This window comes from Hyla sarda, chromosome 6, assembly GCF_029499605.1.
Source record: "Hyla sarda isolate aHylSar1 chromosome 6, aHylSar1.hap1, whole genome shotgun sequence".
Lineage (NCBI taxonomy): Eukaryota > Metazoa > Chordata > Amphibia > Anura > Hylidae > Hyla > Hyla sarda.
This window is the reverse complement of record NC_079194.1, coordinates 238,345,046-238,369,330: the sequence shown is the minus strand read 5'-3', so window position 1 is coordinate 238,369,330 and position 24,285 is coordinate 238,345,046. Positions and strand designations below refer to the sequence as shown.

The window sequence follows — 24,285 nt, the reverse complement described above, 5'->3', positions numbered from 1 at the left end:
GGTAACAAGTTCTCTGCTCAGGCAGCTGAGAGCAGGAAATGTGAGCAGTGCATGCAGGGAAATGTAGTCTTTGAGATCACAGGCATAGCCACCATAACCAGGAAGTAACTGCAATTTATGAGCTGAATAGCCGGTGAATGGGGGGCGGAAAAAAAAATCACATGTCAGAGAGGTGGTAGGTGAATATACTATGGAATGGCTAGGTATTTTTTTTTTTCTTTGCTGCATGGGATATCTTCTTTAAAGTCTTTATTTTATATTGCAGATTGTAGCCTTTTTAAAGAAGAAAGATGATTTTGTTGACTTGATCATAAAACATATAGGAACCTCTGCTATTATGGATTTGCTGCTAAGACTTCTCACATGTATTGAGCCACCACAACTAAGGCAAGATGTCCTAAATGTAAGTTCCAAGGTCTTCTCAAAATTGACAAGCACTGGCTTACAATTGAACTTTTCTACATTTTACCTTTTTTGTTTTCAGAACCGAAATCATTCATTTTGTTGTACCATTTTAATTCTATTTTTCCTATAGTGGCTAAATGAAGAGAAGATAATTCAGAGGCTTGTAGAGTTAGTTCACCCCACTCAGGATGAAGATGTAAGTGTTTCAAGGAATATGTATTGTTTTTGTAGCAGTGATAAGTTTTATGCAACTTGTAAATCTACCGGAGAAGCTTGTGCAAACGGAGATTAGAGCAGTACCCTGTAACAGCCAGTTTCATCATTGCTTTTCCTGAATGGGGTTGCAGGTGCCTTTTGCTTATAGAAGCTGACAAAAGACTGCCGTGTGCTGCTCCTGCAATAGAGCAAGGTACATTATTCTGTGGGGTAGGTCAAAAAGAAATGTTCTGACTATTAATGGTGTAAGGAGTAACTTGTTAAGCTATGTTGTCCACATGCTGGTTTCATTGTATTTGTGCCTGCCTTTCTGTTAATGGGAAGCTGTCACATGTTTCCTGCTTCTTACACCACGGGCAACATAAAATGGGGACAGGCTCCCTCACAGTACAGTACTATGACACTTAGATGTCCTTAAGACACTTCTCACTCCAATGATTGGAAGGATGAGTACAGCTTTAGTTTCTTTTACCATTCCCTCTTCCTGGCCCATTTTCTATTGGCATGGAAAATTGCTTCTTAACCCCTTAGGGACCAGGCCATTTTACACCTTAGGACCAGATCGTTTTTTGCAATTCTGACCACTGTCACTTTAAACATTAATAACTCTGGAATGCTTTTAGTTATCATTCTGATTCCGAGATTGTCTTTTCGTGACATATTCTACTTTAACATAGTGGTAAAATTTTGTGGTAACTTGCATCCTTTCTTGGTGAAAAATCCCAAAATTTTGCATTTTTCTAACTTTGAAGCTCTCTGCTTTTAAGGAAAATGGATATTCCAAAATATTTTTTTTAATTCACATATACAATATGTCTACTTTATGATTTAAGTTTTTATTATTGGAAGACACCAGAGGGCTTCAAAGTTCAGCATCAATTTTCCAATTTTTCACAAAATTTTCAAACTCACTATTTTCCAGGGACCAGTTCAGGTTTGAAGGGTCTTCATATTAGAAATACCCCATTATAAAAACTGCACCCCCCCCAAAGTATTCAAAATGACATTCAGTCAGCATTTTAACCCTTTAGGTGTTTCACAGGAATAGCAGCAAAGTGAAGGAGAAAATTCACAATCTTCATTTATTACACTCGCATGTTCTTGTAGACCCAATTTTTGCAATTTTACAAGGGGTAAAAGGAGAAAATGTATACTTATATTTGTAGCCTAATTTCTCTCGAGTAAGCACATACCTCATATGTCTATGTAAATTGTTCGGCGGGCGCAGTAGAGGGCTCAGAAGCAAAGGAGCGACAAGGGGATTTTGGAGAGTACGTTTTTCTGAAATGGTTTTTGGGGGGGCATGTCACATTTAGGAAGCCCCTATGGTGCCAGAACAGCAAAAAAAAAAAAAAAAAAAAAAAAACACATGGCATACCATTTTGGAAACTAGACCCCTTGAGGAACATAACAAGGAATAAAGCGAGCCTTAATACCCCACAGGTGTTTCACGACTTTTGCATATGTAAAAAAAAAAAAGTTTTCACTAAAATGTGTTTCCCCCCAAATTTCAAATTTTTGCAAGGGTTAATAGCAGAAAAGACCCCCCCAAAATATGTAACCCCATCTCTTCTGAGTATGGCAGTACCCCATAAGTGGAGCTGAAGTGCACTGCTGGCGAACTACAATGCTCAGAAAAGGAGTCACATTTGCAAACTTTGCTGAAATGGGGGGGGGGACATGTTGCATTTAGGAAGCCCCTATGGTGCCAGGACAGCAGAAACCCCCCCCCCCCCACATGGTACCATTTTGGAAACTAGACCCCTTGGGGAACGTAACAAGAAATTATGTGAGCCTTAAAAAAAAAAAAAATTTTCACTAAAAATTTATGTTTTAACCAACATTTTTGCAAGGGTTAATAGCAGAAAAGACCACCCACAATTTGTAAATACATTTTTTGGAGTAAGGACATACCTTATTTTTTAATGATTATGGCTTGGCGGAGGCAAAGCAAGTCTTGGTATAGCGTGAGGTCAGTCAGGGACCTTGAGCTTCATATGGAGCCAGCATGTGGGACCCCCCTCAAGGAGCATTAATGGGGGAGCACTGAGCCCTAAAATAGGGGAACACTATGGGGGACAACAGGCCGTAACTGAGGTAGACAGGTGGGGTACAGAGGCCCGTAATATGGGGTACAGTGGGCCAGAAAATTATAAATAATAATAAAACAGCTTATGTTCCCAGAATGATGACCCAGAGCATAGCCAAAACTAAAAAAAATATGCCCACCCCAAACCCTATCTCATTCTGGGAATGTGATGTGTGTGGCCGTCCCTAACCTGTTGCCTCAAATGCACACCCGCTCAGGTGGAGAGAGCGCTGCGCATTTGAGGCAACATAAAAAGTCCCCGATGAGAGTGACTCAGTGACCTATGACCCATTTTTTTTTTGAAAAAAAAAATAAAACCCAGAGGTCTTATCAGATTTTTTGGTTTTTTTATTTCAGTTTTTTTTGGGCAATTTAGTGATTTATGGGATTAAAATTTGGAATGTACTCTGGACTTGGTACATTGGTCAAATTATGGACAATTCAAAATGTAAAGGGAAAATTTACGCCGGCCAATAGCAGCGTTGCTCCCCAACAACTGGAGGTGATTTCAGCAGGCATGCCGTTCCGATCTCTGCCCGGCGCGTGGCAGAAATCGGAAAACGCAAGGGCGTAACATTACGCCCTTGGTCCTTAAGAGGTTAAGGATGCAATAGGCAAAGTGCGTAATAGTGGCACTAATTCTTTTAGGACAAAGGTAAACTAGCCAAAGGTGTTTGCCAGCCTATTGGGTTTCTGTAGCCTCCTGAAACAAGTTGTTAATACCTTTAACAACATTGGAAGGTAATGATTCTGCATGCTGAATAGAATAAATGTAAAAGAGCAAAAATGAAGACCAAAATAGCTTTTTATCACGTCCCAGAAAAAAATATAAAAGTAATCAAAAAGTCATACGCAAAAGTGGTACCAATAAAAAAGTATGGAGCAAAATACCTCAGTCCTTTTTTACAGAAAAATGAAAAAGTTATAGGGGTGAAAACTGGGCAATTTTAAACCTATTACTGTATTAAAAAAAATTAGCAAAATAAATGAGTGTAAGCATTGGGTCTAACTTTAATTGTATTACCCACAGAATAAAAAGTTGGTTTTACTGAAAGTGTGCAGCACACTTTTGCACTATACATTTTATAATAAAATGAAAGGTGTCATTCCAAAGTAGATTTGGTCATGCACATGGGTCTGTAGATAGAAAAATAAGTTATGGCTCTTAAAAGGCAAGGAGGAAAAAACGAAATTGCAAAAATAAAGCTATCTGTGTTCTTAAGGGATAAGTCATTTCATTAGCGTCTAGATCTGTCAATAAACCGATGTAAATTTTTTTTTTTCTGTTTTGCAGAGACATTCAAATGCATCACAGTCCCTTTGTGAGATCATACGTTTGAGTAGAGATCAGATGTTACAAGTCCAGAACAGCCCGGAACCAGACCCTCTTCTGGCTACACTAGAAAAGTAAACAGTTTTTTTTCTAGAACATAGATACTCTATAGAAACCAAAGTTTTTAAACACCTACATATTGCATGTACAGAAGCTTTTAGGATATCCTGTTCTTAATCCATACACCATAATATGAAGGTAGACTCCTTTTGCAGCTCCTACTCTTCAGGAAAGACGTTCTACAAGCCCTTTCATCCAGATGAGCATTTGTGACTGAGGGCAGACACTGATCTTAAATGAGAGGGCCTGGCTCGCAATCTCATAGTTCATCCCAATGATGTTGGATGGGGTGGAGGTGAGGGCATTGTGCGGCCATTCAAGTTTCGCCACACTCATCCATGTCTTTATTGACCGTGCATTGTGCGTTGGCGCACAGTCCTGTTGGAACAGAAAAGGACCCAGAGCAGCCCCATAGCATGAGCACTCCACCGCTTAACATTACAGCTGGCATAATGAAGTTGGGCAGGTAACCTTCTCCTGGAATTCACCCAAACCCGGAATTGGCTATCAGATGCCAGATAAAGAAGCATTATTTATTATCCTGCATGGTGTTTCCTCCTCCGGACTCCTGCACCATTCCTTCTGATGCTTGGTAATATTAGGGTTGCATGCAGCTGCTCAGCCATGAAACCCCATGCCATGAAGCTCCCGATGCATAGGTTTTGTGTTGGTCTTTAATGCCAGGTGATAGTCTCCAGAGTAACTTGTTGGAGTGCTTCTTTTTTTGTAAAGTAGCATGTTGGAATTCAGTGAACTCTTAAGAAAGATGCAATCTATTACAAATGTTTGTAAAGGTGAACTGCATTGCTAGTGGCTGGATTTTATACATCTGTGGCAAATTTTATGAAGCTCCTGAATTCAATGATTAGGAGTGTCCAAAAGATGTCCCTTTACATTATATGAAAGATGATTGAACCTGCTGATATTTGTCAGGACCAGCTAACTGTTCAATGTGTATGAGGCTGCCCTGACACTTCCCTGATGGAAATATACCCTAGTTATAAAATAGGGATATATTTTTTTTTTTTTATATACTTAACTCTATTTATTTCTATCTTTTGTAGGCAAGAAATATTAGAACAGCTATTGTCAAATATATTTTTAAAAGAGAAGAATGAGTCCGCTATCGTCAGTGCAATCCAAATACTGCTTACTCTGCTAGAAACTAGACGGCCAGCGTAAGTCCTACATTTTATTTAACAATGCAGTTTCTTAAATTTGGTGTCTGAACTGTTAGATTACAACATAATGTATTGACAATTCTATTTTGTGGAAGAACAGCGCAACCTGCAGCAATATGCCTCCAGTTAAAACAGATATACAGACTTAAGTCTAACATGTGGCAGAGCTGTGTGGCTTTTGTTTATGATGGAGGTCCCGAGAGTAGTGTGAACAAAGTCTTGCTGTGATTCATTGATTGCAATGTGATAACAAATGCAAAAAAAACTACTTTCCTTAAATGGGTACTCCGCTGCTCAGCGTTGGGAACAAACAGTTCCGAACGCTGGAGCCGGCGCCAGGAGCTTGTGACGTCATAGCCCCACCCCCTCAATGCAAGTCTATGGGAGGGGCGTGACAGCCTTCACACCCACTCCTGGTGCAGGTGTGAGGTGAAATTTGCCTCCCCCTGCTGGCTTGCGTCCGCTCCTCCTCTCAGCTCTACGAAGATTTCCGAAGCTAGAACTGGGTGGGAGGGCAGAGCAGGGGGAGAGAGGAGTTACAAGCCCCCCCAAGCAGAGATGCACGGGGTTCACACAGGGAAGCAGAGATGCACAGGGTTCACACAGGGAAGCAGAGATGCACGGGGTTCACACAGGGAAGCAGAGATGCACGGGGTTCACACAGGGAAGCAGGGATGCACGGGGTTCACACAGGGAAGCAGAGATGCACGGGGTTCACACAGGGAAGCAGAGATGCACGGGGTTCACACAGGGAAGCAGAGATGCACGGGGTTCACACAGGGAAGCAGAGATGCACGGGGTTCACACAGGGAAGCAGAGATGCACGGGGTTCACACAGGGAAGCAGAGATGCACGGGGTTCACAAAGGGAAGCAGAGATGCACGGGGTGCATTTCTGCTTCCCTGTATGAACCCCGTGCATTTCTGCTTCCCTGTATGAACCCCGTGCATTTCTGCTTCCCTGTATGAACCCCGTGCATTTCTGCTTCCCTGTATGAACCCCGTGCATTTCTGCTTCCCTGTATGAACCCCGTGCATTTCTGCTTCCCTGTATGAACCCCGTGCATCTCTGCTTCCCTGTATGAGCCCCTTGCATTTTTGTTGCTGACCTGTATCCCCCGAAGGCAGAGCATGGGGAGGGGAGATGAGGGGGGGGCCTGTAACTCCTCCCTCCCCCTGCTCTGCCCTCCCACCCAGCTCTAGCTTCGGAAATCTTTGTAGAGCTGAGAGGAGGAGCGGACGCAAGCCTGCAGGGGGCGCAAATTTCCACCTCACACCGGCGTCAGGAGCACTGGCGTCAAGGGGCCCTGCCCCTTCAATGCAAATCTATTGGAGGGAGGATGTACACGCCCCCCCATCTCCTCACTGAGCTCTGCCTGTGTTTACTGAATTGGAGGATGACAAAGTGCACGCCCTATCCCATAGGCTTGCAGTGAGGGGGTGGGTCTATGATGTCACGAGCTCCTGGCGCCGGCTCCAGCATAAGGAACAGTTTGTTCCAAACGCTGAGCAGCAGAGTACCCTTTAAGAGAAAAAAATTAAGATTTGTTTTAAGCCAGTGTAACATGGTTTATATGTGCATGTTCAATGATTAAATAATGTTTTCTGTTTCAGATTTGAAGGACACATAGATCTTTGCCCTCCAGGCCTCAACCATTCTGCCTTTTCAGTTAACAGAACAGTTTTGACTGCCATTCAGGAAAAACTTTCATCCTTTCACCAGCTACTCCTGGACCCTCCAAAAGTAATTTTTGTTATTTTAGCATGTCCCTGTAACAATCTCTTTATGGCATAAAGATAAAGTTTAAGTTGGTGTAGGATTTGTTTAATTCCTTTTTTCCCCCCTTTTTATAGACAGATGTCATGAAGACTACATGGGGAGTATTAGACCCTCCTGTTGGAAATACTCGGTTACATGTGATCAGACTTGTAGCCAGTCTACTACAGACTAATACACGAAGCATCAATATGGAGTTTATTGAACTGAACACACTAGGTGTTATTTTGGTAAGTAATGAGTCTTCAGAGATCCTCCCACATTAAATGTGGGGGTCTCTCTTGTTGCATACATGTATGTGAAATCAGAAAATAAACTTTACATCAGTGCAGTATCAGTCTTTTGTAGGATTTGTATTGTTTTTGGTTGACACAATATTGAGCTACTGCTAGAAGCTTTGTAAGTTTGGAAAGTTTCTTGATATACATGGTTTTCAGATTATCCAGAATTTTAGATTTTAGCTTCAGACTTGATGTATTTGCCCCCTGCTTTTTGTTGGGGTTACCATGCTGAATTACAAATTGCTTTTCTGAATTCTAGGGACATAGTGATTGTTTAATCAAAACCTGTTCAGAGGAAAAGTTGACCAGTTACCCAGGGCTGTCTGCATTTTTTTGTACTTCCGACTCCTCTGTATTAATATGCGAATGTATTTATAAACACTTACAGTTGAATCCAAGAAGCTGTTCCACCAAGTTCTTCTAAGCTCTTCTAGCAGAGAGAGGTAGTTGGGCAGAAGCCTCTGCCTTCTCCTTTTTGTGTGCTGATCTGCTGCTGAAGATAGGGCAGTGGGAGGATCCAGGAAGGGGCATTTATTATAAAACATGATTTCCCTAGTAGAATCCCATAGTCATTTTTAAAGTTTAAGCTAAGAATCGGAGTTTAAAAGTTTTTATAGCCTTAGCTGAATGACAGCAGCTTTTCCAATGGTTTACAGCTTCAGTCTTGAACTATTGACCCTCCATTCCCTTCACTTATTCAAGTGTCTCTAGTCCTGCAAAAAAACATTCACTTAATCCCTTATCAGTGATAGGCTAGGAAACCCATGGGTTCCCTGTAACAGCAGAACACAACACTATGGAAAGTATAAGTATTGCCGCTCCTAATTGTGCGTTGCGTGCCATATAGTGAAGCACATGAAAAGCATGCTTCTTCAGTCAGTTAACGTGTTCGTTTTGCGGTTATGTGAGGCACTGCATGCATTGGTCTTTATTCTTACAGTAGAGAAGTCATTAATAACTTTTTGTGAATTGGGACATTTTAAGTCGGTGTCGGTGCATTGTTTGCCGACTCCGACTCGAGGTACCCAAAATTTTGTCCGACTGCACAGCACTGCAGTTGCCCATAGCAACCAAACAGATAGCTTAATGTTTAATTACATTTTTATAAGTCCTTGAAGCAATCTGACTGGTTGCTATGTGCAGCTGCTCCACTTTTTTTTACCTAGATTTTGATAAATCTCTCCCAAAGGCTTCTTCCAAATTCCCTCTCAATGTATAGATCACACAGTAAAAAGTGTTACCATGTGGAAATTTACTCAATGAATGTGTTAGAAATAAATGACGTAAATTAGGCAGCAGATTTTTCTGCACTTACACTTTGAAGCTTTTACTCAACATGTCCTTCCAGCCTAAAAGGGAACGCTTCTTAACCTCTTAAGGATCAAGGGCGTACAGGTACGCCTTTGCTCCCTGGTACTTAAGGACCAAGGGCCTACCTGTATGCCCGTGGGAATTTCGGGAATTCTCCGAACCAAAAAATATATAAATATATATTAAGGGAAGTGAAATTGAAATAGTAAAATATAATTTTGCAGATTTGGTGGTTTTTCTTTTCTACGCCATTTACCTTGTGGTTGAGATAACATGTTAGTTTTATACTTTTAGGCCGCCTGATTACAGCAATACCAGATTTGTATAGTTTACGTCATGTTTTACTAATTCTGAATTTTTTCTAATTTTCTTAATTGCCATTTTTTAACCCCTGTAGCTTCAGGGGTGTGGAAATAAAAAAAAAATAAAAAAAACTACTTGTCCAAGGGACTAAAGCGGAACACAATCTACTTGTCCCTCAAGAAAATCCACTTGTCCTGGTAGATAAAATAATTTCGGCCAAAATAGTACGATCCCCCCCCCCCCCCCCCACTAGACCACCAGGGATGGTTATAAGATCCCTTTAGACACTGCTATCAACTTAGGTGATCTAATGGTTTAATAGCGGCCACGGCCATAGCAGCATGCCAGGCTATTAGCGGCGGGAGAGCTGTAGTTCCTCTTACGCACGAGGAAAGCCCAGAAAAGTCTAGATAGAAATTTTTTATGGTGATCAAAAAGTTACAATATGAAGTGACCAAAAATGAACAATTCTGAACTATTCTTTTACACCGTTCACCGTACAGTTTAATTAACATCATATTTTAATAGCCTGGACATTTCCACATGCAGAGATACCACTTATGTTTATTTTTGTTCATTATTTTTATTTAAAGAAAATTGGAAACTTTTATTAGGAAAGGGGCTTATTCACATATATACGCACTTTTTAAAACATTTTAATCTCTATTTTTCACTCTTCATAGGGTTCTGCTTCTCCAGTTTGTGTGGTGCATTTTGTGTAAGAAAATGCTGGAAGTTGCATTTAGTTACTAGATAACTACAACTCCCAGCATGCCCTGATACAGCCTATGGTTGTGTGGGTGTTGCAGCATGTTGCACTGTATAGTAGTACAGTTAAGGTTATTGTGTAACATGCTGGGAGTTGTAGTTTTGGTCCGTGTCAGCAGCAGAGCCATAGGCTGTGTCAGGGAATACTGGGAATTGCAGTTAGTAACTACAACACCCAGCATGCCCTGATGCAGCCTATGGCTCTGCAGCTGACCCGAACTAAACATCACATACATACATACACACCTCACACATAGACAGACATCATAGACAGACATCATACACACATCATACATTACATACACATCACACACAGACATACACACATCACACATACACTCACACCATACATATACAACCACCCTTCGTGCCGCCGCCTGCATTCTCTGCCTCCCCACCTGAGCCGGCCATGAGTGGACATCAGAGCTGTAGTTCCGGCCAGTGTGAGGTTACATGGGTTTGAAAATCTCCCCTCACACCGGACGTCCTCTCCTCTCTCTAACCCCCCCCCCCCCCCCGCTCTGTGTTTTCCCCGTGCAAACATGCAGCCTCCCTGTGGTGGATTAGGTCCTGTGAAGAAAGAGCAGGGGGAGGGATAGAGCTGTGTGCGGGGGGAGGGGAGGAGCTGTGTGCCGAGCTATGGACATCCTTTCTCTCCCCCTGTCTCCTTGTGTTGTGCATCTGCGTCTACCATCCCCCGGGAGGATTAGATAAGAGGGCGTGGCTCAATTATGTAATGCGAACGTGCGACCTTGGGCTCTGCAGTCAGCTGGGGGCCGCCGCTGCCCCCTCCATACACCCTGAGCGCCGGTGTGAGGTGCAGACTTGCATCCGCTCCTGCGCCTCACACCGGCAGTAAAGAAAAATAAGGGGGACGTCGGCCTGTCCCTGCTAGCCCGATACAGGGCTAAATCTATAAACAATTCACCTGCCTGGCGCCCTACTTGTCCCGGGCATCGGGCGATAGGATTTCCACATCCCTGAGCTTTTTTTTTTTTTCACATACCAGGCTGTATGAGGGCTCATTTTTTGCGCCATAATCTGTTTTTTGTATCGGTACCATTTTGGTATTCATCTGACTTTTTAATCGCTTTTTAACTTTTTTTTTCTGGGATATTATAAAAATTGCAAATCGGTGGTTTGGTATTTTTTTTCATTTACCGTACAGGATACATAATGTTATATTTTAATAGGTTGTACAATTACGCACGAAGCGATACCAAATATGTTTATTTTTATTATGTTTGCATGTTTTTATATAGGAAAAGGGGGTGATTTGAACTTTTAACAAGGAAGGGGTTAATGCAGCGGTCTTCAAACTGTGGCCCTCCAGATGTTGCAAAACTACAACTCCCAGCATGCCCGGACAGCCAACGGCTGTCCTGGCATGCTGGGAATTGTAGTTTTGTAACATCTGGAGGGGCACAGTTTGAAGACCACTGGGTTAATGTGTGTCTTTCAAACTTTTATAAAAACTTTTTTTTATTTTTTATTTATTTTTTTACACTTTATAAGAGGAATCATTAGATTCCTCAGACAGATGAATAGAGTTCTATTGAACTCTATTAATCTGTGTGCTCTGTGATCCATTGAGAGAGCCTGGTCCAGCCAGGATCTATCAATGACAGAGCTGTGACAGGAGGAAGCAGAGGTAAGCCCTCCGGCTACCTCTATAGTGGATCGCCCCCCCTGCGATCGCGCTGCGGGGGGGCGATCTAGCCCACCAGGGAGCATTCACATGTCCCTTTTAGACGCCGCTGTCAGCTTTGACAGCGGCGATCTAAAGGGTTAATAGCCAGCCGCGGCGGCCCCCGGCTATTGAGAACAGCCGGGGGCTGCAGTGTATGGAGTGGGCAGGAATCCCGAGCCCATTCCATACATACTACAGAGCGCCGCAAGCATCTCCCCGTGCAGACTCGCCTCCTCCCCTCAGCTCTCCGAAGCTACAGCTGGGGGGAGTGAAGGCAGAGGACGCAGGTCTGCACGGGGAGAAATAAGCCACGCCCCCTCATCTTCCCCCCCCCCCCCCCCGCACGTCTGGGGAGAGAAGACAAATACACAGCTTCTCATCTCCCCTGCTCTGCTTCCGAGGACACAGGCTGCAGAGTATGGAGCGGGCAGGAGTCGGGAGCCCGCTCCATACAGACTGCAGATCGCCGCCACACTTGTTAGGTCCGGCCCTGCTTGCCCGAAGGGCCGGCAAATTCACCTGCCCGGCGCCCAAAACTGCTAGTCCCCGGCGTCGGGTGATAGGAATTCCACATCCCTGTGTGAATGAAAATATTAATTATTTAGAATGTTTATTTTCCTTACAAGCAGAGAGCTTCAAAGTTAGAAAAATGCAAAATTTTTAATTTTTTCATCAAATTTTGGAATTTTTCACCAAGAAATGATGCAAGTATCGACAAAATTTTACCTATAACATAAAGTAGAATATGCCACACAAAAACAATCTTGGAATCAGAATGAAAGGTAAAAGCATCCCAGAGTTATTAATGCTTAAAGTGAAAGTGGTCAGATGTGCAAAAAACGCTCTGGTCCTACAGTGAAAATTGGCCTGGTTCTTAAGGGGTTAAAGAGGTACTCCACTGGAAAACATAATTTTTTTTTTTTTTTTTTTTTTTAATCAGCTAGTTAAACATATTTGTAAATTGCTTCTATTAAAAAATCTTAATCCTCTCAGTACATATTAGCTGCTGTTTGCTCCACAGGAATTTTTTTTTTTTTTTTTTTAATTTCCTTTCTGTCTGACTACAGTGCTCTCTGCTGACACCTCTGTCCATTTTAGGAACTGTTCAGAGTAGGAGAAAATCTTCCATAACAAACCTATCCTGCTCTGGAGAGTTCCTAAAATGGACAGAGGTACCAGCAGAGAGCACTGTGGTCAGACAAAAAACTTGTTGAATTTCCTTTCTAATAGAAGTAATTTACAAATATGTTTAACTTATTTTTTTTTCCAGTGGAATAACCCTTTTAAAGATTTTAAGCAGAAATCAATGACCTGATTGCTTTCTAGAAATACTTTGTGATTTGTAGTAGATATACACTGCTCAAAAAAATAAAGGGAACACTTAACCCCTTAAGGACTCGGGGTTTTTCCGTTTTTGCACTTTCGTTTTTTCCTCCTTACCTTTTAAAAATCATAACCCTTTCAATTTTCCACCTAAAAATCCATATTATGGCTTATTTTTTGCGTCGCCAATTCTACTTTGCAGTGACATTAGTCATTTTACCCAAAAATGCACGGCGAAACGAGAAAAAAAATCATTGTGCGACAAAATCGAGAAAAAAAACGCCATTTTGTAACTTTTGGGGGCTTCCATTTCTACGCAGTGCATATTTCGGTACAAATTACACCTTATCATTATTCTGTAGGTCCATACGGTTAAAATGATCCCCTACTTATATAGGTTTGATTTTGTCGTACTTCTGTAAAAAATCATAACTACATGCAGGAAAATTTATACGTTTAAAAATGTCATCTTCTGACCCCTATAACTTTTTTATTTTTCCACGTACAGGGCGGTATGAGGACTCATTTTTTGCGCCGTGATCTGGAGTTTTTATCGGTATGATTTTTGTTTTGATCAGACTTTTCGATCACTTTTTATTCATTTTTTTAATGGTATGAAAAGTGACCAAAATACGCTTTTTTGGACTCTGGAATTTTTTTGCGCGTACGCCATTGACCGTGCGGTTTAATTAATGATATATTTTTATAGTTCGGACATTTACGCACGCAGCGATACCACATGTTTGTTTTTTTATTTTTTACACTGTTTTATTTTTTTTATGGGAAAAGGGGGGTAATTCAAACTTTTATTAGGGAAGGGGTTAAATGACCTTTATTAACACTTTTTTTTTTTTACATTTTTTTTTGCAGTGTTATAGGTCCCATAGGGACCTATAACACTGCACTCACTGATCTCTCATACTGATCACAGGTGTGTATTAACACGCCTGTGATCAGTGTTATCGGCGCTTGACTGCTCCTGCCTGGATCTCAGGCACGGAGCAGTCATTCGCCGATCGGACACAGAGGAGGCAGGTAAGGGCCCTCCCGGTGTCCGGTCAGCTGTTCGGGACGTCCCGAACAGCCCGACTTAGCAGCCGGGTCACTTTCACTTTAGAAGCGGCGGTCAGCTTTGACCGCCGCTTCTAAAGGGTTAATACCGCACATCGCCGCGATCGGCGATGTGGTATTAGCTGTGGGTTCCGGCCGTTGATGAGCGCCGAGACCGACGCGATATGATGCGGGATCGCGGCGCGATCCCGCTTCATATCGCGGGAGCCGGCGCAGGACGTAAATATACGTCCTGCGTCGTTAAGGGGTTAAACACAATGTAACTCAAAGTCAATCACACTTCTGTGAAATCACACTGTCCACTCAGGAAGAAACACTGATTGACAATCAATTTCACATGCTGTTGTGCAAATGGAACAGACAACAGGTGGAATTTATAGGCAATTAGCAAGACAAATCCCCCAATAAAGGAGTGGTTCTGCAGGTGGTGACCACAGACCACTACTCAGTTCCTATGCTTTCTGGCTGATGTTTTGGTCACTTTTGAATGCTGGTGGTGCTTTCACTCTAGTGGTAGAATGAGACACAATCTACAACCCACACAAGTGGCTCAGGTAGATCGGCTCATCCAGGATGGCACATCAATGTGAGCTGTGGCAAGAAGGTTTGCTGTGTTTGTCAGCGTAGTGTCCAGAGCATGGAGGCGCTACCTGGAGACAGGCCAGTACATCAGGAGACGTGGAGGAGGCCGTAGGAGGGCAGCAACCCAGCAGCAGGACCTCTACCTCCGCCTTTGTGCAAGAAGGAGCACTGCCAGAGCCCTGCAAAATGACCTTCAGCAGGCCCCAAGTGCATGTGTCCACTCAGTCAGAACCAGACTCCATTAAGAGTACAAAAGAATCCCGGCACACCAGTCTTTGATGCAAATAGTTTTCCTTTTTATTTAAGGCGTAAGTTAACGCAGCACGCATTCCGGCCTATACAGCATTTTTCAACTGCATAATAATACAATGAACAGTGGCGCTATTTAAAGGCGCCAAATTTTACAAATATACGTCATAGCATTAATCAACGAATCCCCAGACAGAACGTGGACACCTCCCCCTGTGGCGTCATATTCCCACGTGGAACAACAAAGCAAAATAAACAATGCGTTTTCATGAATGAGAGCATAGTAAAGAGGAGGTGCTTTAAGTTGGGCGTTGTAGCTATAGAGAGAGAGCGAGAGAAACAAATCAGTTAATCTGTATATACAATGTAATCAGTACAATAGACTTGACAGTTCATACTCGCGATTAAGGCCGCGAGGTTTCAATGTATCGAGCTTATGTATCCAATAAGCTTCTTTTCGGGCAAGTAGTTTTTTGATATCACCATATATTTTGATATCACCTCGTCGTGGTGGAATCACCTCGTCAATAACCTGAAACTGCAGTTGAGAGATATTATGGCTCTGTTTGTGAAAATGATTAGGGATTGGAAAGAGGAGATTTTTGCAACGGATTGTAGATTTATGACTGTTGATGCGGTCCCCCACACGCTGGGTAGTTTCCCCAACGTATAGGAGACCGCACGAGCATTTTATTAGATATGACATTTTTTGATTGGCAAGTAAAAAATTTATTGATCGGGAACGTTTTGCCGGAATGGGGGTGAGTAATTTTATTGGACCGCATCACATTGGAACACTGTGCACAGTTCAAACAGGGGTATGTACCTGTCTTCTGGGTACAGAGAAAAGATTGTCTGCTTTTTTTTTAAATTTTGCTGCCCACGTCCGCCCGTACCACCTTATCTTTAATGTTTGGGGCTCTCTTGTTACAGATGAGGGGGGTCATTAAATTCTTCCACCCCGGGGTAGGATTTCTTCAGAATGTCCCAGTGCTGTCTGACAATCTTGTCAACCTTAAAACTAAGCGGGTGGTAGGTGCGGACAAAGGGAATTTTTTTGGGTTGTGTTCTACATGTGGATGAACTTCATATCTCTGATGCAGTCCCAAGAGTACTTTCAGGGTAACCCCTTTCCCTGAATTTGTCATCTAGTTCTTGGAGTCTTTTAGTACGTAACGTAGGATCTTGCACGATCCTAGTGATGCGCTGTCTCTGTGATTGGGGAATCGACTTTTTTACGGAGGGTGGGTGGGCACTTGAAAAGTGTAGCAAGCTATTCCTATCGCTCGATTTCCTGAAGAGGTCTGTGGTGAGTCCTCCTTCCTCATTTTTTAATAGCTGTGTGTCCAAGAAGCTTACACTTCTTGTGTCATAGATCAGTGTAAATTTAAGTTCCGGGCGGATGGTATTAAGGTGGTCAAAAAATTCCAATAGTGACGACTGTGGCCCCTCCCATATGCATACAATGTAGTCAATATAACAACGCCATAGTCTAAAATGCCCGTGCGGTCTCCTATACGTTGGGGAAACTACCCAGCGTGTGGGGGACCGCATCAACCGTCATAAATCTACAATCCGTTGCAAAAATCTCCTCTTTCCAATCCCTAATCATTTTCACAAACAGAGCCATAATATCTCTCAACTGCAGTTTCAGGTTATTGACGAGGTGATTCCACCACGACGAGGTGGTGATATCAAAAAACTACTTGCCCGAAAAGAAGCTTATTGGATACATAAGCTCGATACATTGGAACCTCGCGGCCTTAATCGCGAGTATGAACTGTCAAGTCTATTGTACTGATTACATTGTATATACAGATTAACTGATTTGTTTCTCTCGCTCTCTCTCTATAGCTACAACGCCCAACTTGAAGCACCTCCTCTTTACTATGCTCTCATTCATGAAAAAGCATTGTTTATTTTGCTTTGTTGCTCCACTTGGAAATATGACGCCACAGGGGGAGGTGTCCACGTTCTGTCTGGGGATTCGTTCATTAATGCTATGACGTATATTTGTAAAATTTGGCGCCTTTAAATAGCGCCACTGTTCAATGTATTATTATGCAGTTGAAAAAGGCTGTATAGGCCGGAACGCGTGCTGCGTTAACTTACGCCTTAATAAAAAGGAAAACTATTTGCATCAAAGACTGGTGTGCCGGGATTCTTTTGTACTCTTACTGGATCCCTTATCCCTGGCACCCGCACCGATCCAAGTGCCGACCGAACCCACTTGGAAGAACCAGACTCCATGACTGTGGTATGAGGGCCCGACGTCCAAAGGTGGGGGTTGTGCTTACAGCCAAACACTGTGCAGGACATTTAACATTTGCCTGAGAACACAAAGATTGGCAAATTTGCCACTGGTGCACTGTGATTTTCGCACATGAAAGCAGGTTCACACTGAGCACATGTGACAGACATCAGTCTGGAGATGCCATGGAGAACGTTCTTCTGCCTGCAACATCCTCCAGCATAACCAGTTTGGCGATGGATCAGTAATGGTGTTGGGTGGCATTTCTTTGGGGGGGCCGCACAGCCCTCTGTGCTTGCCAGAGGTAGCCTGACTGCCATTAGGTACCGAGATGAGATCCTCAGACCCCTTGTGAGACCATATGCTGGTGCGGTTGGCCCTGGGTTCCTCCTAATGCAAGACAATGCTAGACCTCATGTAGCTGGAGTGTGTCAGCAGTTCCTGCAAGAGGAAGGCATTGATGTTATGGACTGGCCCGCCCATACCCCAGACCTGAATCCGATTGAGCACATCCACCAACGCCATGGTGCACAACACTGTCCACCTCATCAGGAGCATGCCCAGGCATTCTAGGGAGGTCATACGGGCACGTGAAGGCCACAGACACTACTGAGCCTCCTTTTGACTTGTTTTATGGACATTACATCAAAGTTGGATCAGCCTGTAGTGTGGTTTTCTCTGTCGCTCTTCATTGGGGTACACCTTACTGATGGGTATATGCTCTTGCCTCTAGGAGGCACTGACACTAGGAAAAAGTCGGCTCCTCCCCTGACAGGATATACCCGCCCTCCTGCAGTGAGGTAACCAGTTTTAGCTAGTGTCAGTTAGGAGGCCAGACATTGGTCTGGAGGGTCCCCAGACCTTGTGTTTTTTTTCTCTTTGTTATTTTCATAGTTTTTAGGCTAAAAGTTTAGTTTTTCTCTCCTTTTTTTTTTTTTTTTTCTAGCGTGGGGCGACAGGAGCATGCCGCCAACTGATCCCCCACATGCGAGCTAGGGGCACGGTGCATTGGAATGGGAATGACCCGTTAACCCCTCCTCGCCAACAACCAGAGCCTGGCGGTGTACCCTGGGTCCGGGTCCCCCATTCACCCCTGTTCGCCATGTCTACAAAAGGCAGGAGGCACTAGCTGGTCGAAGACTGACGGTGAGTATGTGGCGTTGGAGGTGAGTATATTAACCCCACAAGCCCCCCCAAAGGCTTACCATGTGGGTCCTTACTGCTTGGGTGGGTTTTTGGGTCCGGACAGCAAGGGGTTAACCCTCTCTCCCTTCATGCAGCTCCAGCGTCATCTCCTATCTGGCTAGGGGGCTATCTGAAAATCTTTTCAATCCCTCCTTCTAGCTGATGGGACTCTGTCTTTTTGTTAGGACGGTTTTATGTTTGGGTCCCTCAGGTTCCCTGGGGGGGGTTATGTGCTAGGTTTTGTGGAGGGCAGCTGCTGACATTTTGCGGCGGCTCCCTCCACAGGAGTTATGCCGGCTCACCTCTGACCAGCCTTGCTCTTCCCTCTCGCAGGATATTCTCTGTCCAGATGCCGACCACACTGTGCGAGCGCAGGTACGGCCGGCACTGTTAGATTCCGGCAGCGGTGTGCAGAAGTGGAGCTCTGTCGCCTGGGGTCCGGGTCCCTGGCTGTACATGGCCCCCTCTCTAGATAATTTTTTCCACTACAGAGGGTAGCTCCGCCCTTCTTCTCCGTCCAGCGCGTGCCATCTGGGGGTATGGCTGCTCTATCAGAGAGGCCAAGTCATGCCTCCCCTCCTGGTCGTGTTCCCACGCGCCACAGGCCTTTCCACGACAGGTGGGCACTTCCCACTGCCTTTACTCAGTGTCAGCGGTGTGAGGTGAGATTTCCGAACCCATGCAAAAAAACAAACCGCTCCTCCTGTCAGCACTCTCGCTCGGGCAGAGCCCGAAGGAGCACTTCTGCAGGAGATAATTAAGCCCTCACAGCTTAGCATCTCAGCGCGTTGCTCCGCTGTTGCTGCTCTCGGGGCTGCCGCTTGGGGTGGTTTTTTTTTCAGCGCAGGGTGCCTGCTCCCCGCGCTTATTCCTACACGCACCAAGTTAATAATAATGATATAAATTAAATTTAAAAAAATACAAAAGCCAGCCATCATTACCTGGGTTTTTAGCACCCTCTGGTGGCAGTCACGCACTATGGCAGCCTTAGTTGGCCATCTCTGCGTACATTGCGTGGGCCGCTTCAAGTATGAGGTGTCCCTATTTCTGATTTTTGCTCCGATCATAGAGCATATACCGGAAGCAAACTAGCACTTTAACATACAGCCTTAGAGAAAAAGTGAAGGTCATTCTGACCATTGGGTTTAGTTTGGCGCTCTCTTGTGTCCAATTTTTGTCTTGCACTTTTATTCTATTGCAGCCTTAGGGTCACCCAAGATGGTGATCCGTCATACGCTATACATGGGCTCCTTACTGTATCCCTCTGGCGTCCTTACTTCTGCATTGTTACTCCTAACCTGGTGAAAGCTCTTTGGCGTTCCTGACAGTCACTCAGGTCTCCTTGGAGGTTCCTCATCTGTCATGTCTCCTGACCACCCATCCTGGGGTGTTCTTGGCATGCCATGTTATATGACCCCTTCTCTGCAGGCTAGGCATCTAATGCTCCGGATCCTCACATCCAGCGCAAGGTACCCATGGGAATGTCCCTGTCTGGGCCGCATATCACTGTGACAAACAGTGGCCTCGCCTTTTACTCATCTCTCAGCTGCGTGTCTGCGACTGGCACCCTGGTACCTCACCTGGTACCTCACTGCTGGTGCAAGGTGTCCGAAAGAGTGCCTCGTTGTATACTCTGGACCCATCCCAGTAAGCCAGACAGTGGTCTGCATGGTTTCCTCTGCCACCTGTCAAGCGGCTGATGTCTCTGTGACTGCAGTTTTGATGCCCCACTGCTGAGTGCGGTATATGGAGAACTGACCCATGTGTCCTACGGACCCTATGACTCGTTGTCTCCTACGAACCCAGACCAGTAAGGCTGGGTTCACACCACGTTTTTCAAATGTGGTTACCGTATACGGTTTTCCCGCTAAACGTATGGCAAAAATCGTATGCAACCGTATTCTGAAATTCTCTGTACGGTTCTCATAGACAACAATGTTAAAATAACCGCATACGGTTCGCATACGGTTTTCCAACTGGAGGCAAAAACGTGGTCGACAGAGTTTTTGCCTACGGTTGAAAAGTCGGCAAAACCGTATCCGAGGCAAAACGGATGCAACCGTGCACAACATTTGGAATATGGTTTACAATGCATTCTCTATGCATACGGTTTCGGAAACGGTCGTATAAGTTTTTCAGCGGAAAACCGTATACGGTTACCGTATTTGAAAAACGTGGTGTGAACCCAGCCTTAGCCAGACAGTGGTTTGCCTGGTTCCCTACTTCGCCTGTCACACATCACACGGCTGATGTATGGGCGACTAGATTCAGGTTCCTCACTACTGTGCAGGGTGCCGACGGGATGCATCGTTGTCTTCTGTGGACCCATGTCAGTGTGCCAGACAGTGGTCTGCATGGTTGCCTACACCGCCTGTCATACATCACAAATCTGATGTATCTGCAGCTGGAGTTCCGGTACCTCACTTCTGGGCGAGGTGCCGACGAAATGACTTGTTGCCTTCTATGGACCAATACCAGTAGGCCAGGCGGTGGTCTGCAGGATTTCCTGCACCACCTGTCACACATCACATTGCTGGTGTATCTGCGATTGGACTTCCGTTTCCTCCCTACTGTACAAGGTTTCCGAAGGAATGACCTGCTGTCCGCTATGGACCCATACAGTGAGCCAGACATGTTCTACCGACTGTCACATGTCGCACGGCTGTTTTTGTGACCGGAGTTCCATTACCCTACTGTTGTAGTGCGGTATACTTAGTCCTGATTCAGCGTGTCTCACGGACACTACACGGGATGCAGGGATGCATTCCACGGCATCTCTGCCTCACTCTTTCTCATAGGGGGCGGGGTTTCTCAGCCTCCCCGCCCTTCCACCTTTGACAAAGGTGCACAGTTATCCCCTGTCTGACTGTACCCTTTTGACCGATCGCCTGGTGGTGTTCTTGTTCAATCGGACTGCTTCTTCGGGTCACCTACCATACCTTGTCACCCCGTGGACGGTAGTTCAGGTTCTTACTGCCATGATGTAGTTTTTTTTCGTGAGTCACCCCATGTTGCCCCGTGAGCCTTCTGCAATGCACCACATGCTGGTTTTCAGGGTTGCCTACTAGGCCAGGTCCCTCTCTGCATGCCTGCTACTGTCTACAGGCTGCTCTATCTCTCTTCACCCTGCTGCTCTGTCTACGGGCTGATATCTCCCTCCACTGTGTTTCCATATGCAGGTCCCGGTGTAGCCACGGTCCCTTTCCCACATAGTCGGACTGTGTCTGCATGGTGTTCCGACCCACCTGGTTGCCTCCCCGTTTCCGCCGCTGCCGTAACTGCAGTCCAGTGTCTCTCTTTCAGGTGCAGTTCTATAGAACATGTACCTGTGAGTTCTTGGGACCTTTTCTATCTGTAAGTCTCTTCAGCAGGAGCAGTGTCACTCTGTTCTCCTTTCTTGGGTTGCCCTGATTGTCTTCTGGAGGCATACCTCCCTTCCTGATGGTCCCTTGTGTTTTCTTCAGTTTTCTTTCATGTCTGCAGTTTTGTTGCCCCACGGCTGTCGTGGGGTACCCAGGTCTGTGTTCCTACAGGTGCTCAGACCACTATGTAGGTGTAGTGCCCACCTTCCCTTTTGTTCGGTGGGGTATGCCTTGGAGCTTCCGGTGAATTTCCGCAGCTCTGCAGTGGTTGAGCGCTTCTGTTCTGACAATGGGGCCTGCCAGGGAGACGGTCAGTTCAGCCCCTCCCTGTTCCTTCCGGGGTTTTCTGTCCGGGGTGACTCGGGCTTCCCCTTGTCTCTGTCTGGAGTGGCTCTCAACACGTCTGGTATTTTTTGCCCGGTTCTTGCCTAGAGGATTCTGATCCCTCTTGGGACACAAGGTGGCTCTTCCATGCAGCAATGGTTACCTCTGGGGGCCCCGTTCGCCCAGTACTTGTTATGTGGCTGTGGGGCAGCATTTCCCTGTTCCTACTGCGCCTGGCATGTTTTGCCAATCCCCTTTCCACAGGGATGTGGGAATCTGGGTGCTTGGCATGGGTCTTTGCTTGAGATTTCCTCTCGACCGCCTTTATTTTCCCTCTCCTGGAGGAGGGACTATTTTCTTCAGTTTTTTCCTGTCACCTGGATGATTCCATCTCGCTGTGCCCACTATATAGCTGAAGTATCTGATGGGGTCCTTGCATTTTGCTGGGAGCATTCAACACAGCCTTTTCCTGTCTAGGCTTGTGTGCTCGCTGTCAACCTTCGCAGCCTTGCTCTCTTTCTGCTTTTGGTTGTCTATTGCTGCTTACGCAGCCTTAGTTCTCTCCCCTGTGGGGGAGTGTGCTCTACCTTCCCTTTTGTCTCTCAGTTGTACTTCACTGACTCCATAGTCTTCTAGAGTCATCCTTCCTGTGCCCAGATCCTGAGGATCCCAGCTGGGTTCTCATTTCCGGAGTGCTCTGGTCCGCTCGAACGCCTGGGGTCTATGAATATTTGGTCCCCTTGGCTGGGACTCTGTTCTAGGAAGCTGTGGCATGCCTTCCTTTCAGGAGGCTCCCCCGGTCCCCTGGGCCTTGGTGATGGTTCAGGTCTTGGGCTTTGGCAGTGATCCGGCCAAGGCTTATCCACGTTCCCTTTAGTCAGGGCAGGTTTTTTCTGTTCTGTTCCCCTTCACTTCTTCATAGAAGTTTGTCGCTCGGAGACTCTTACGGACGTCTGTTTACCTTACTCTTCAGGGGTTTCGTCTTCCAAGCAAACTCTACATCTTCAGTTTCATTGTCTGTTTCTCTGATATCCCCCCCCCCCCCTCTTTTTCAGGGTGTTGGCTGCTCCTTCTTCCTTCATGGTCAATGTCCTCCCGGGTTGGAGGGCGTTCAGGTTCTCCACATTCCACCAGTTGGGCTATTGCCGCCTTCTGGATGCTCATGGCAGGCCCCTGGGACAGGGGCTTTTCAGTCTGCAGCTGTTCAGGTCCTTGCTCTCATCCTCTGGACCTCTCCATAGCAGAAGTCAATCTTCATTTTTTCCTTGGGTCCTTGTCTCTCTGTATGATCCAGAGGTCATACAGACCCTTCCTTGGTGTCCTGGTCCATCTCCTTTGCCGGGAGATCTTCCGGGAGCTTAATTTCTGGGCCTAGTTGGTCTCAGCCTTGGGGGCTCATCTGCAGGCCTTGTGGAATCGTGAGTTCAGACTCAGGATTGATTCCTTTTCTCTGGTTGTTTTTTCCCACCCTTGGGGACTGCTTTGGTACGTCCCATCAGTAAGGTGTCCCCCAATGAAGAGTGACCGAGAAAAGGAGATTTTTTTTTTTTTTGTACTCACCGTTCTCGTAGCCTTCATTGGGGGACACCGCACCCACCCATTTCTTTATTTTTTTCCGGTCTGTTTTTTCCGTTTTTTTTGTTGTTATCCGGGATTCCTTTCTAGGGTCCTTTGGACGTATTTCCTTGTTGGCTACTCCTACTGCTTTGTGACAAAACTCGTTACCTCACTGCAGGAGGGCGGGTATATCCTGCCAGGGAGGAGCCAACGTTTTTTCCTAGTGTCAGTGCCTCCTAATGACAAGAGCATATACACATCAGTAAGGTGTTCCCCAATGAAGGCGAAAAAAAGAGCTTTTACGGGGAGTACAAAAATAATCCCCTTTTCCACTCTGATTTTGAGTGTGACTCCATATCCAGACCTCCATGGGTTGATAAATTTGATTTCCATTGATAATTTTTGTGTGATTTTGTTGTCAGCACATTCAACTATGTAAAGACTAAAGTATTTCATACGATTAGTTAATTGATTCATTTAGATCTAGGATGTGTTAGTGTTCCCTTTTTTTATTTTTTTGAGCAGTGTAGAGATTTGCCCACACACAAACTGCATATAATTCTCTTTGGTATTTAATATTTTCCTTTCTCCATAGGATATGTTTTTCAAATACACATGGAACAATTTTCTTCACACACAAGTGGAAATCTGCATTGCTTTGATTCTTGCTAGTCCTGGTGAGAATACAGACAGCACAATCAGTGAGCAGAATGCTGCAGGAGACCACATCTTATTAAAACATGTATGTCCATATTATGGCTGATGTACTGTTTGTTCCCTGTGCATCCTAAGTGTGTTCTTATTTTTCTTTCACTTCTCTTGCAGCTTTTTTTAAAATGCCACTTAATAGACAGAATACTTGAAGCATGGTCCTTGAATGAAAAGAGACAGTAAGTACGGTTAGGGAGAGTATATATATATATATATATATATATATATATATATATATATATATATAATATATTAAT

General features: G+C 44.9%; 1 protein-coding gene across 7 annotated transcripts in view; it reads left to right on the top strand.

Annotated features, from left to right (window-relative positions):
- The window catches only part of PPP6R3 (protein phosphatase 6 regulatory subunit 3), a 136,407-nt gene that overhangs the window by 53,418 nt on the left and 58,704 nt on the right, over window positions 1–24,285 (top strand). For all 7 annotated transcript variants that reach the window (XM_056526731.1, XM_056526732.1, XM_056526730.1 and 4 more), the window contains 8 exons: window positions 266–403; window positions 536–601; window positions 4,005–4,117; window positions 5,168–5,281; window positions 6,898–7,027; window positions 7,138–7,290; window positions 23,913–24,059; window positions 24,143–24,207. In XM_056526731.1, the coding sequence (XP_056382706.1) occupies window positions 266–403; window positions 536–601; window positions 4,005–4,117; window positions 5,168–5,281; window positions 6,898–7,027; window positions 7,138–7,290; window positions 23,913–24,059; window positions 24,143–24,207 (926 nt within the window). The remainder of the gene's footprint in view (window positions 1–265; window positions 404–535; window positions 602–4,004; window positions 4,118–5,167; window positions 5,282–6,897; window positions 7,028–7,137; window positions 7,291–23,912; window positions 24,060–24,142; window positions 24,208–24,285) is intronic.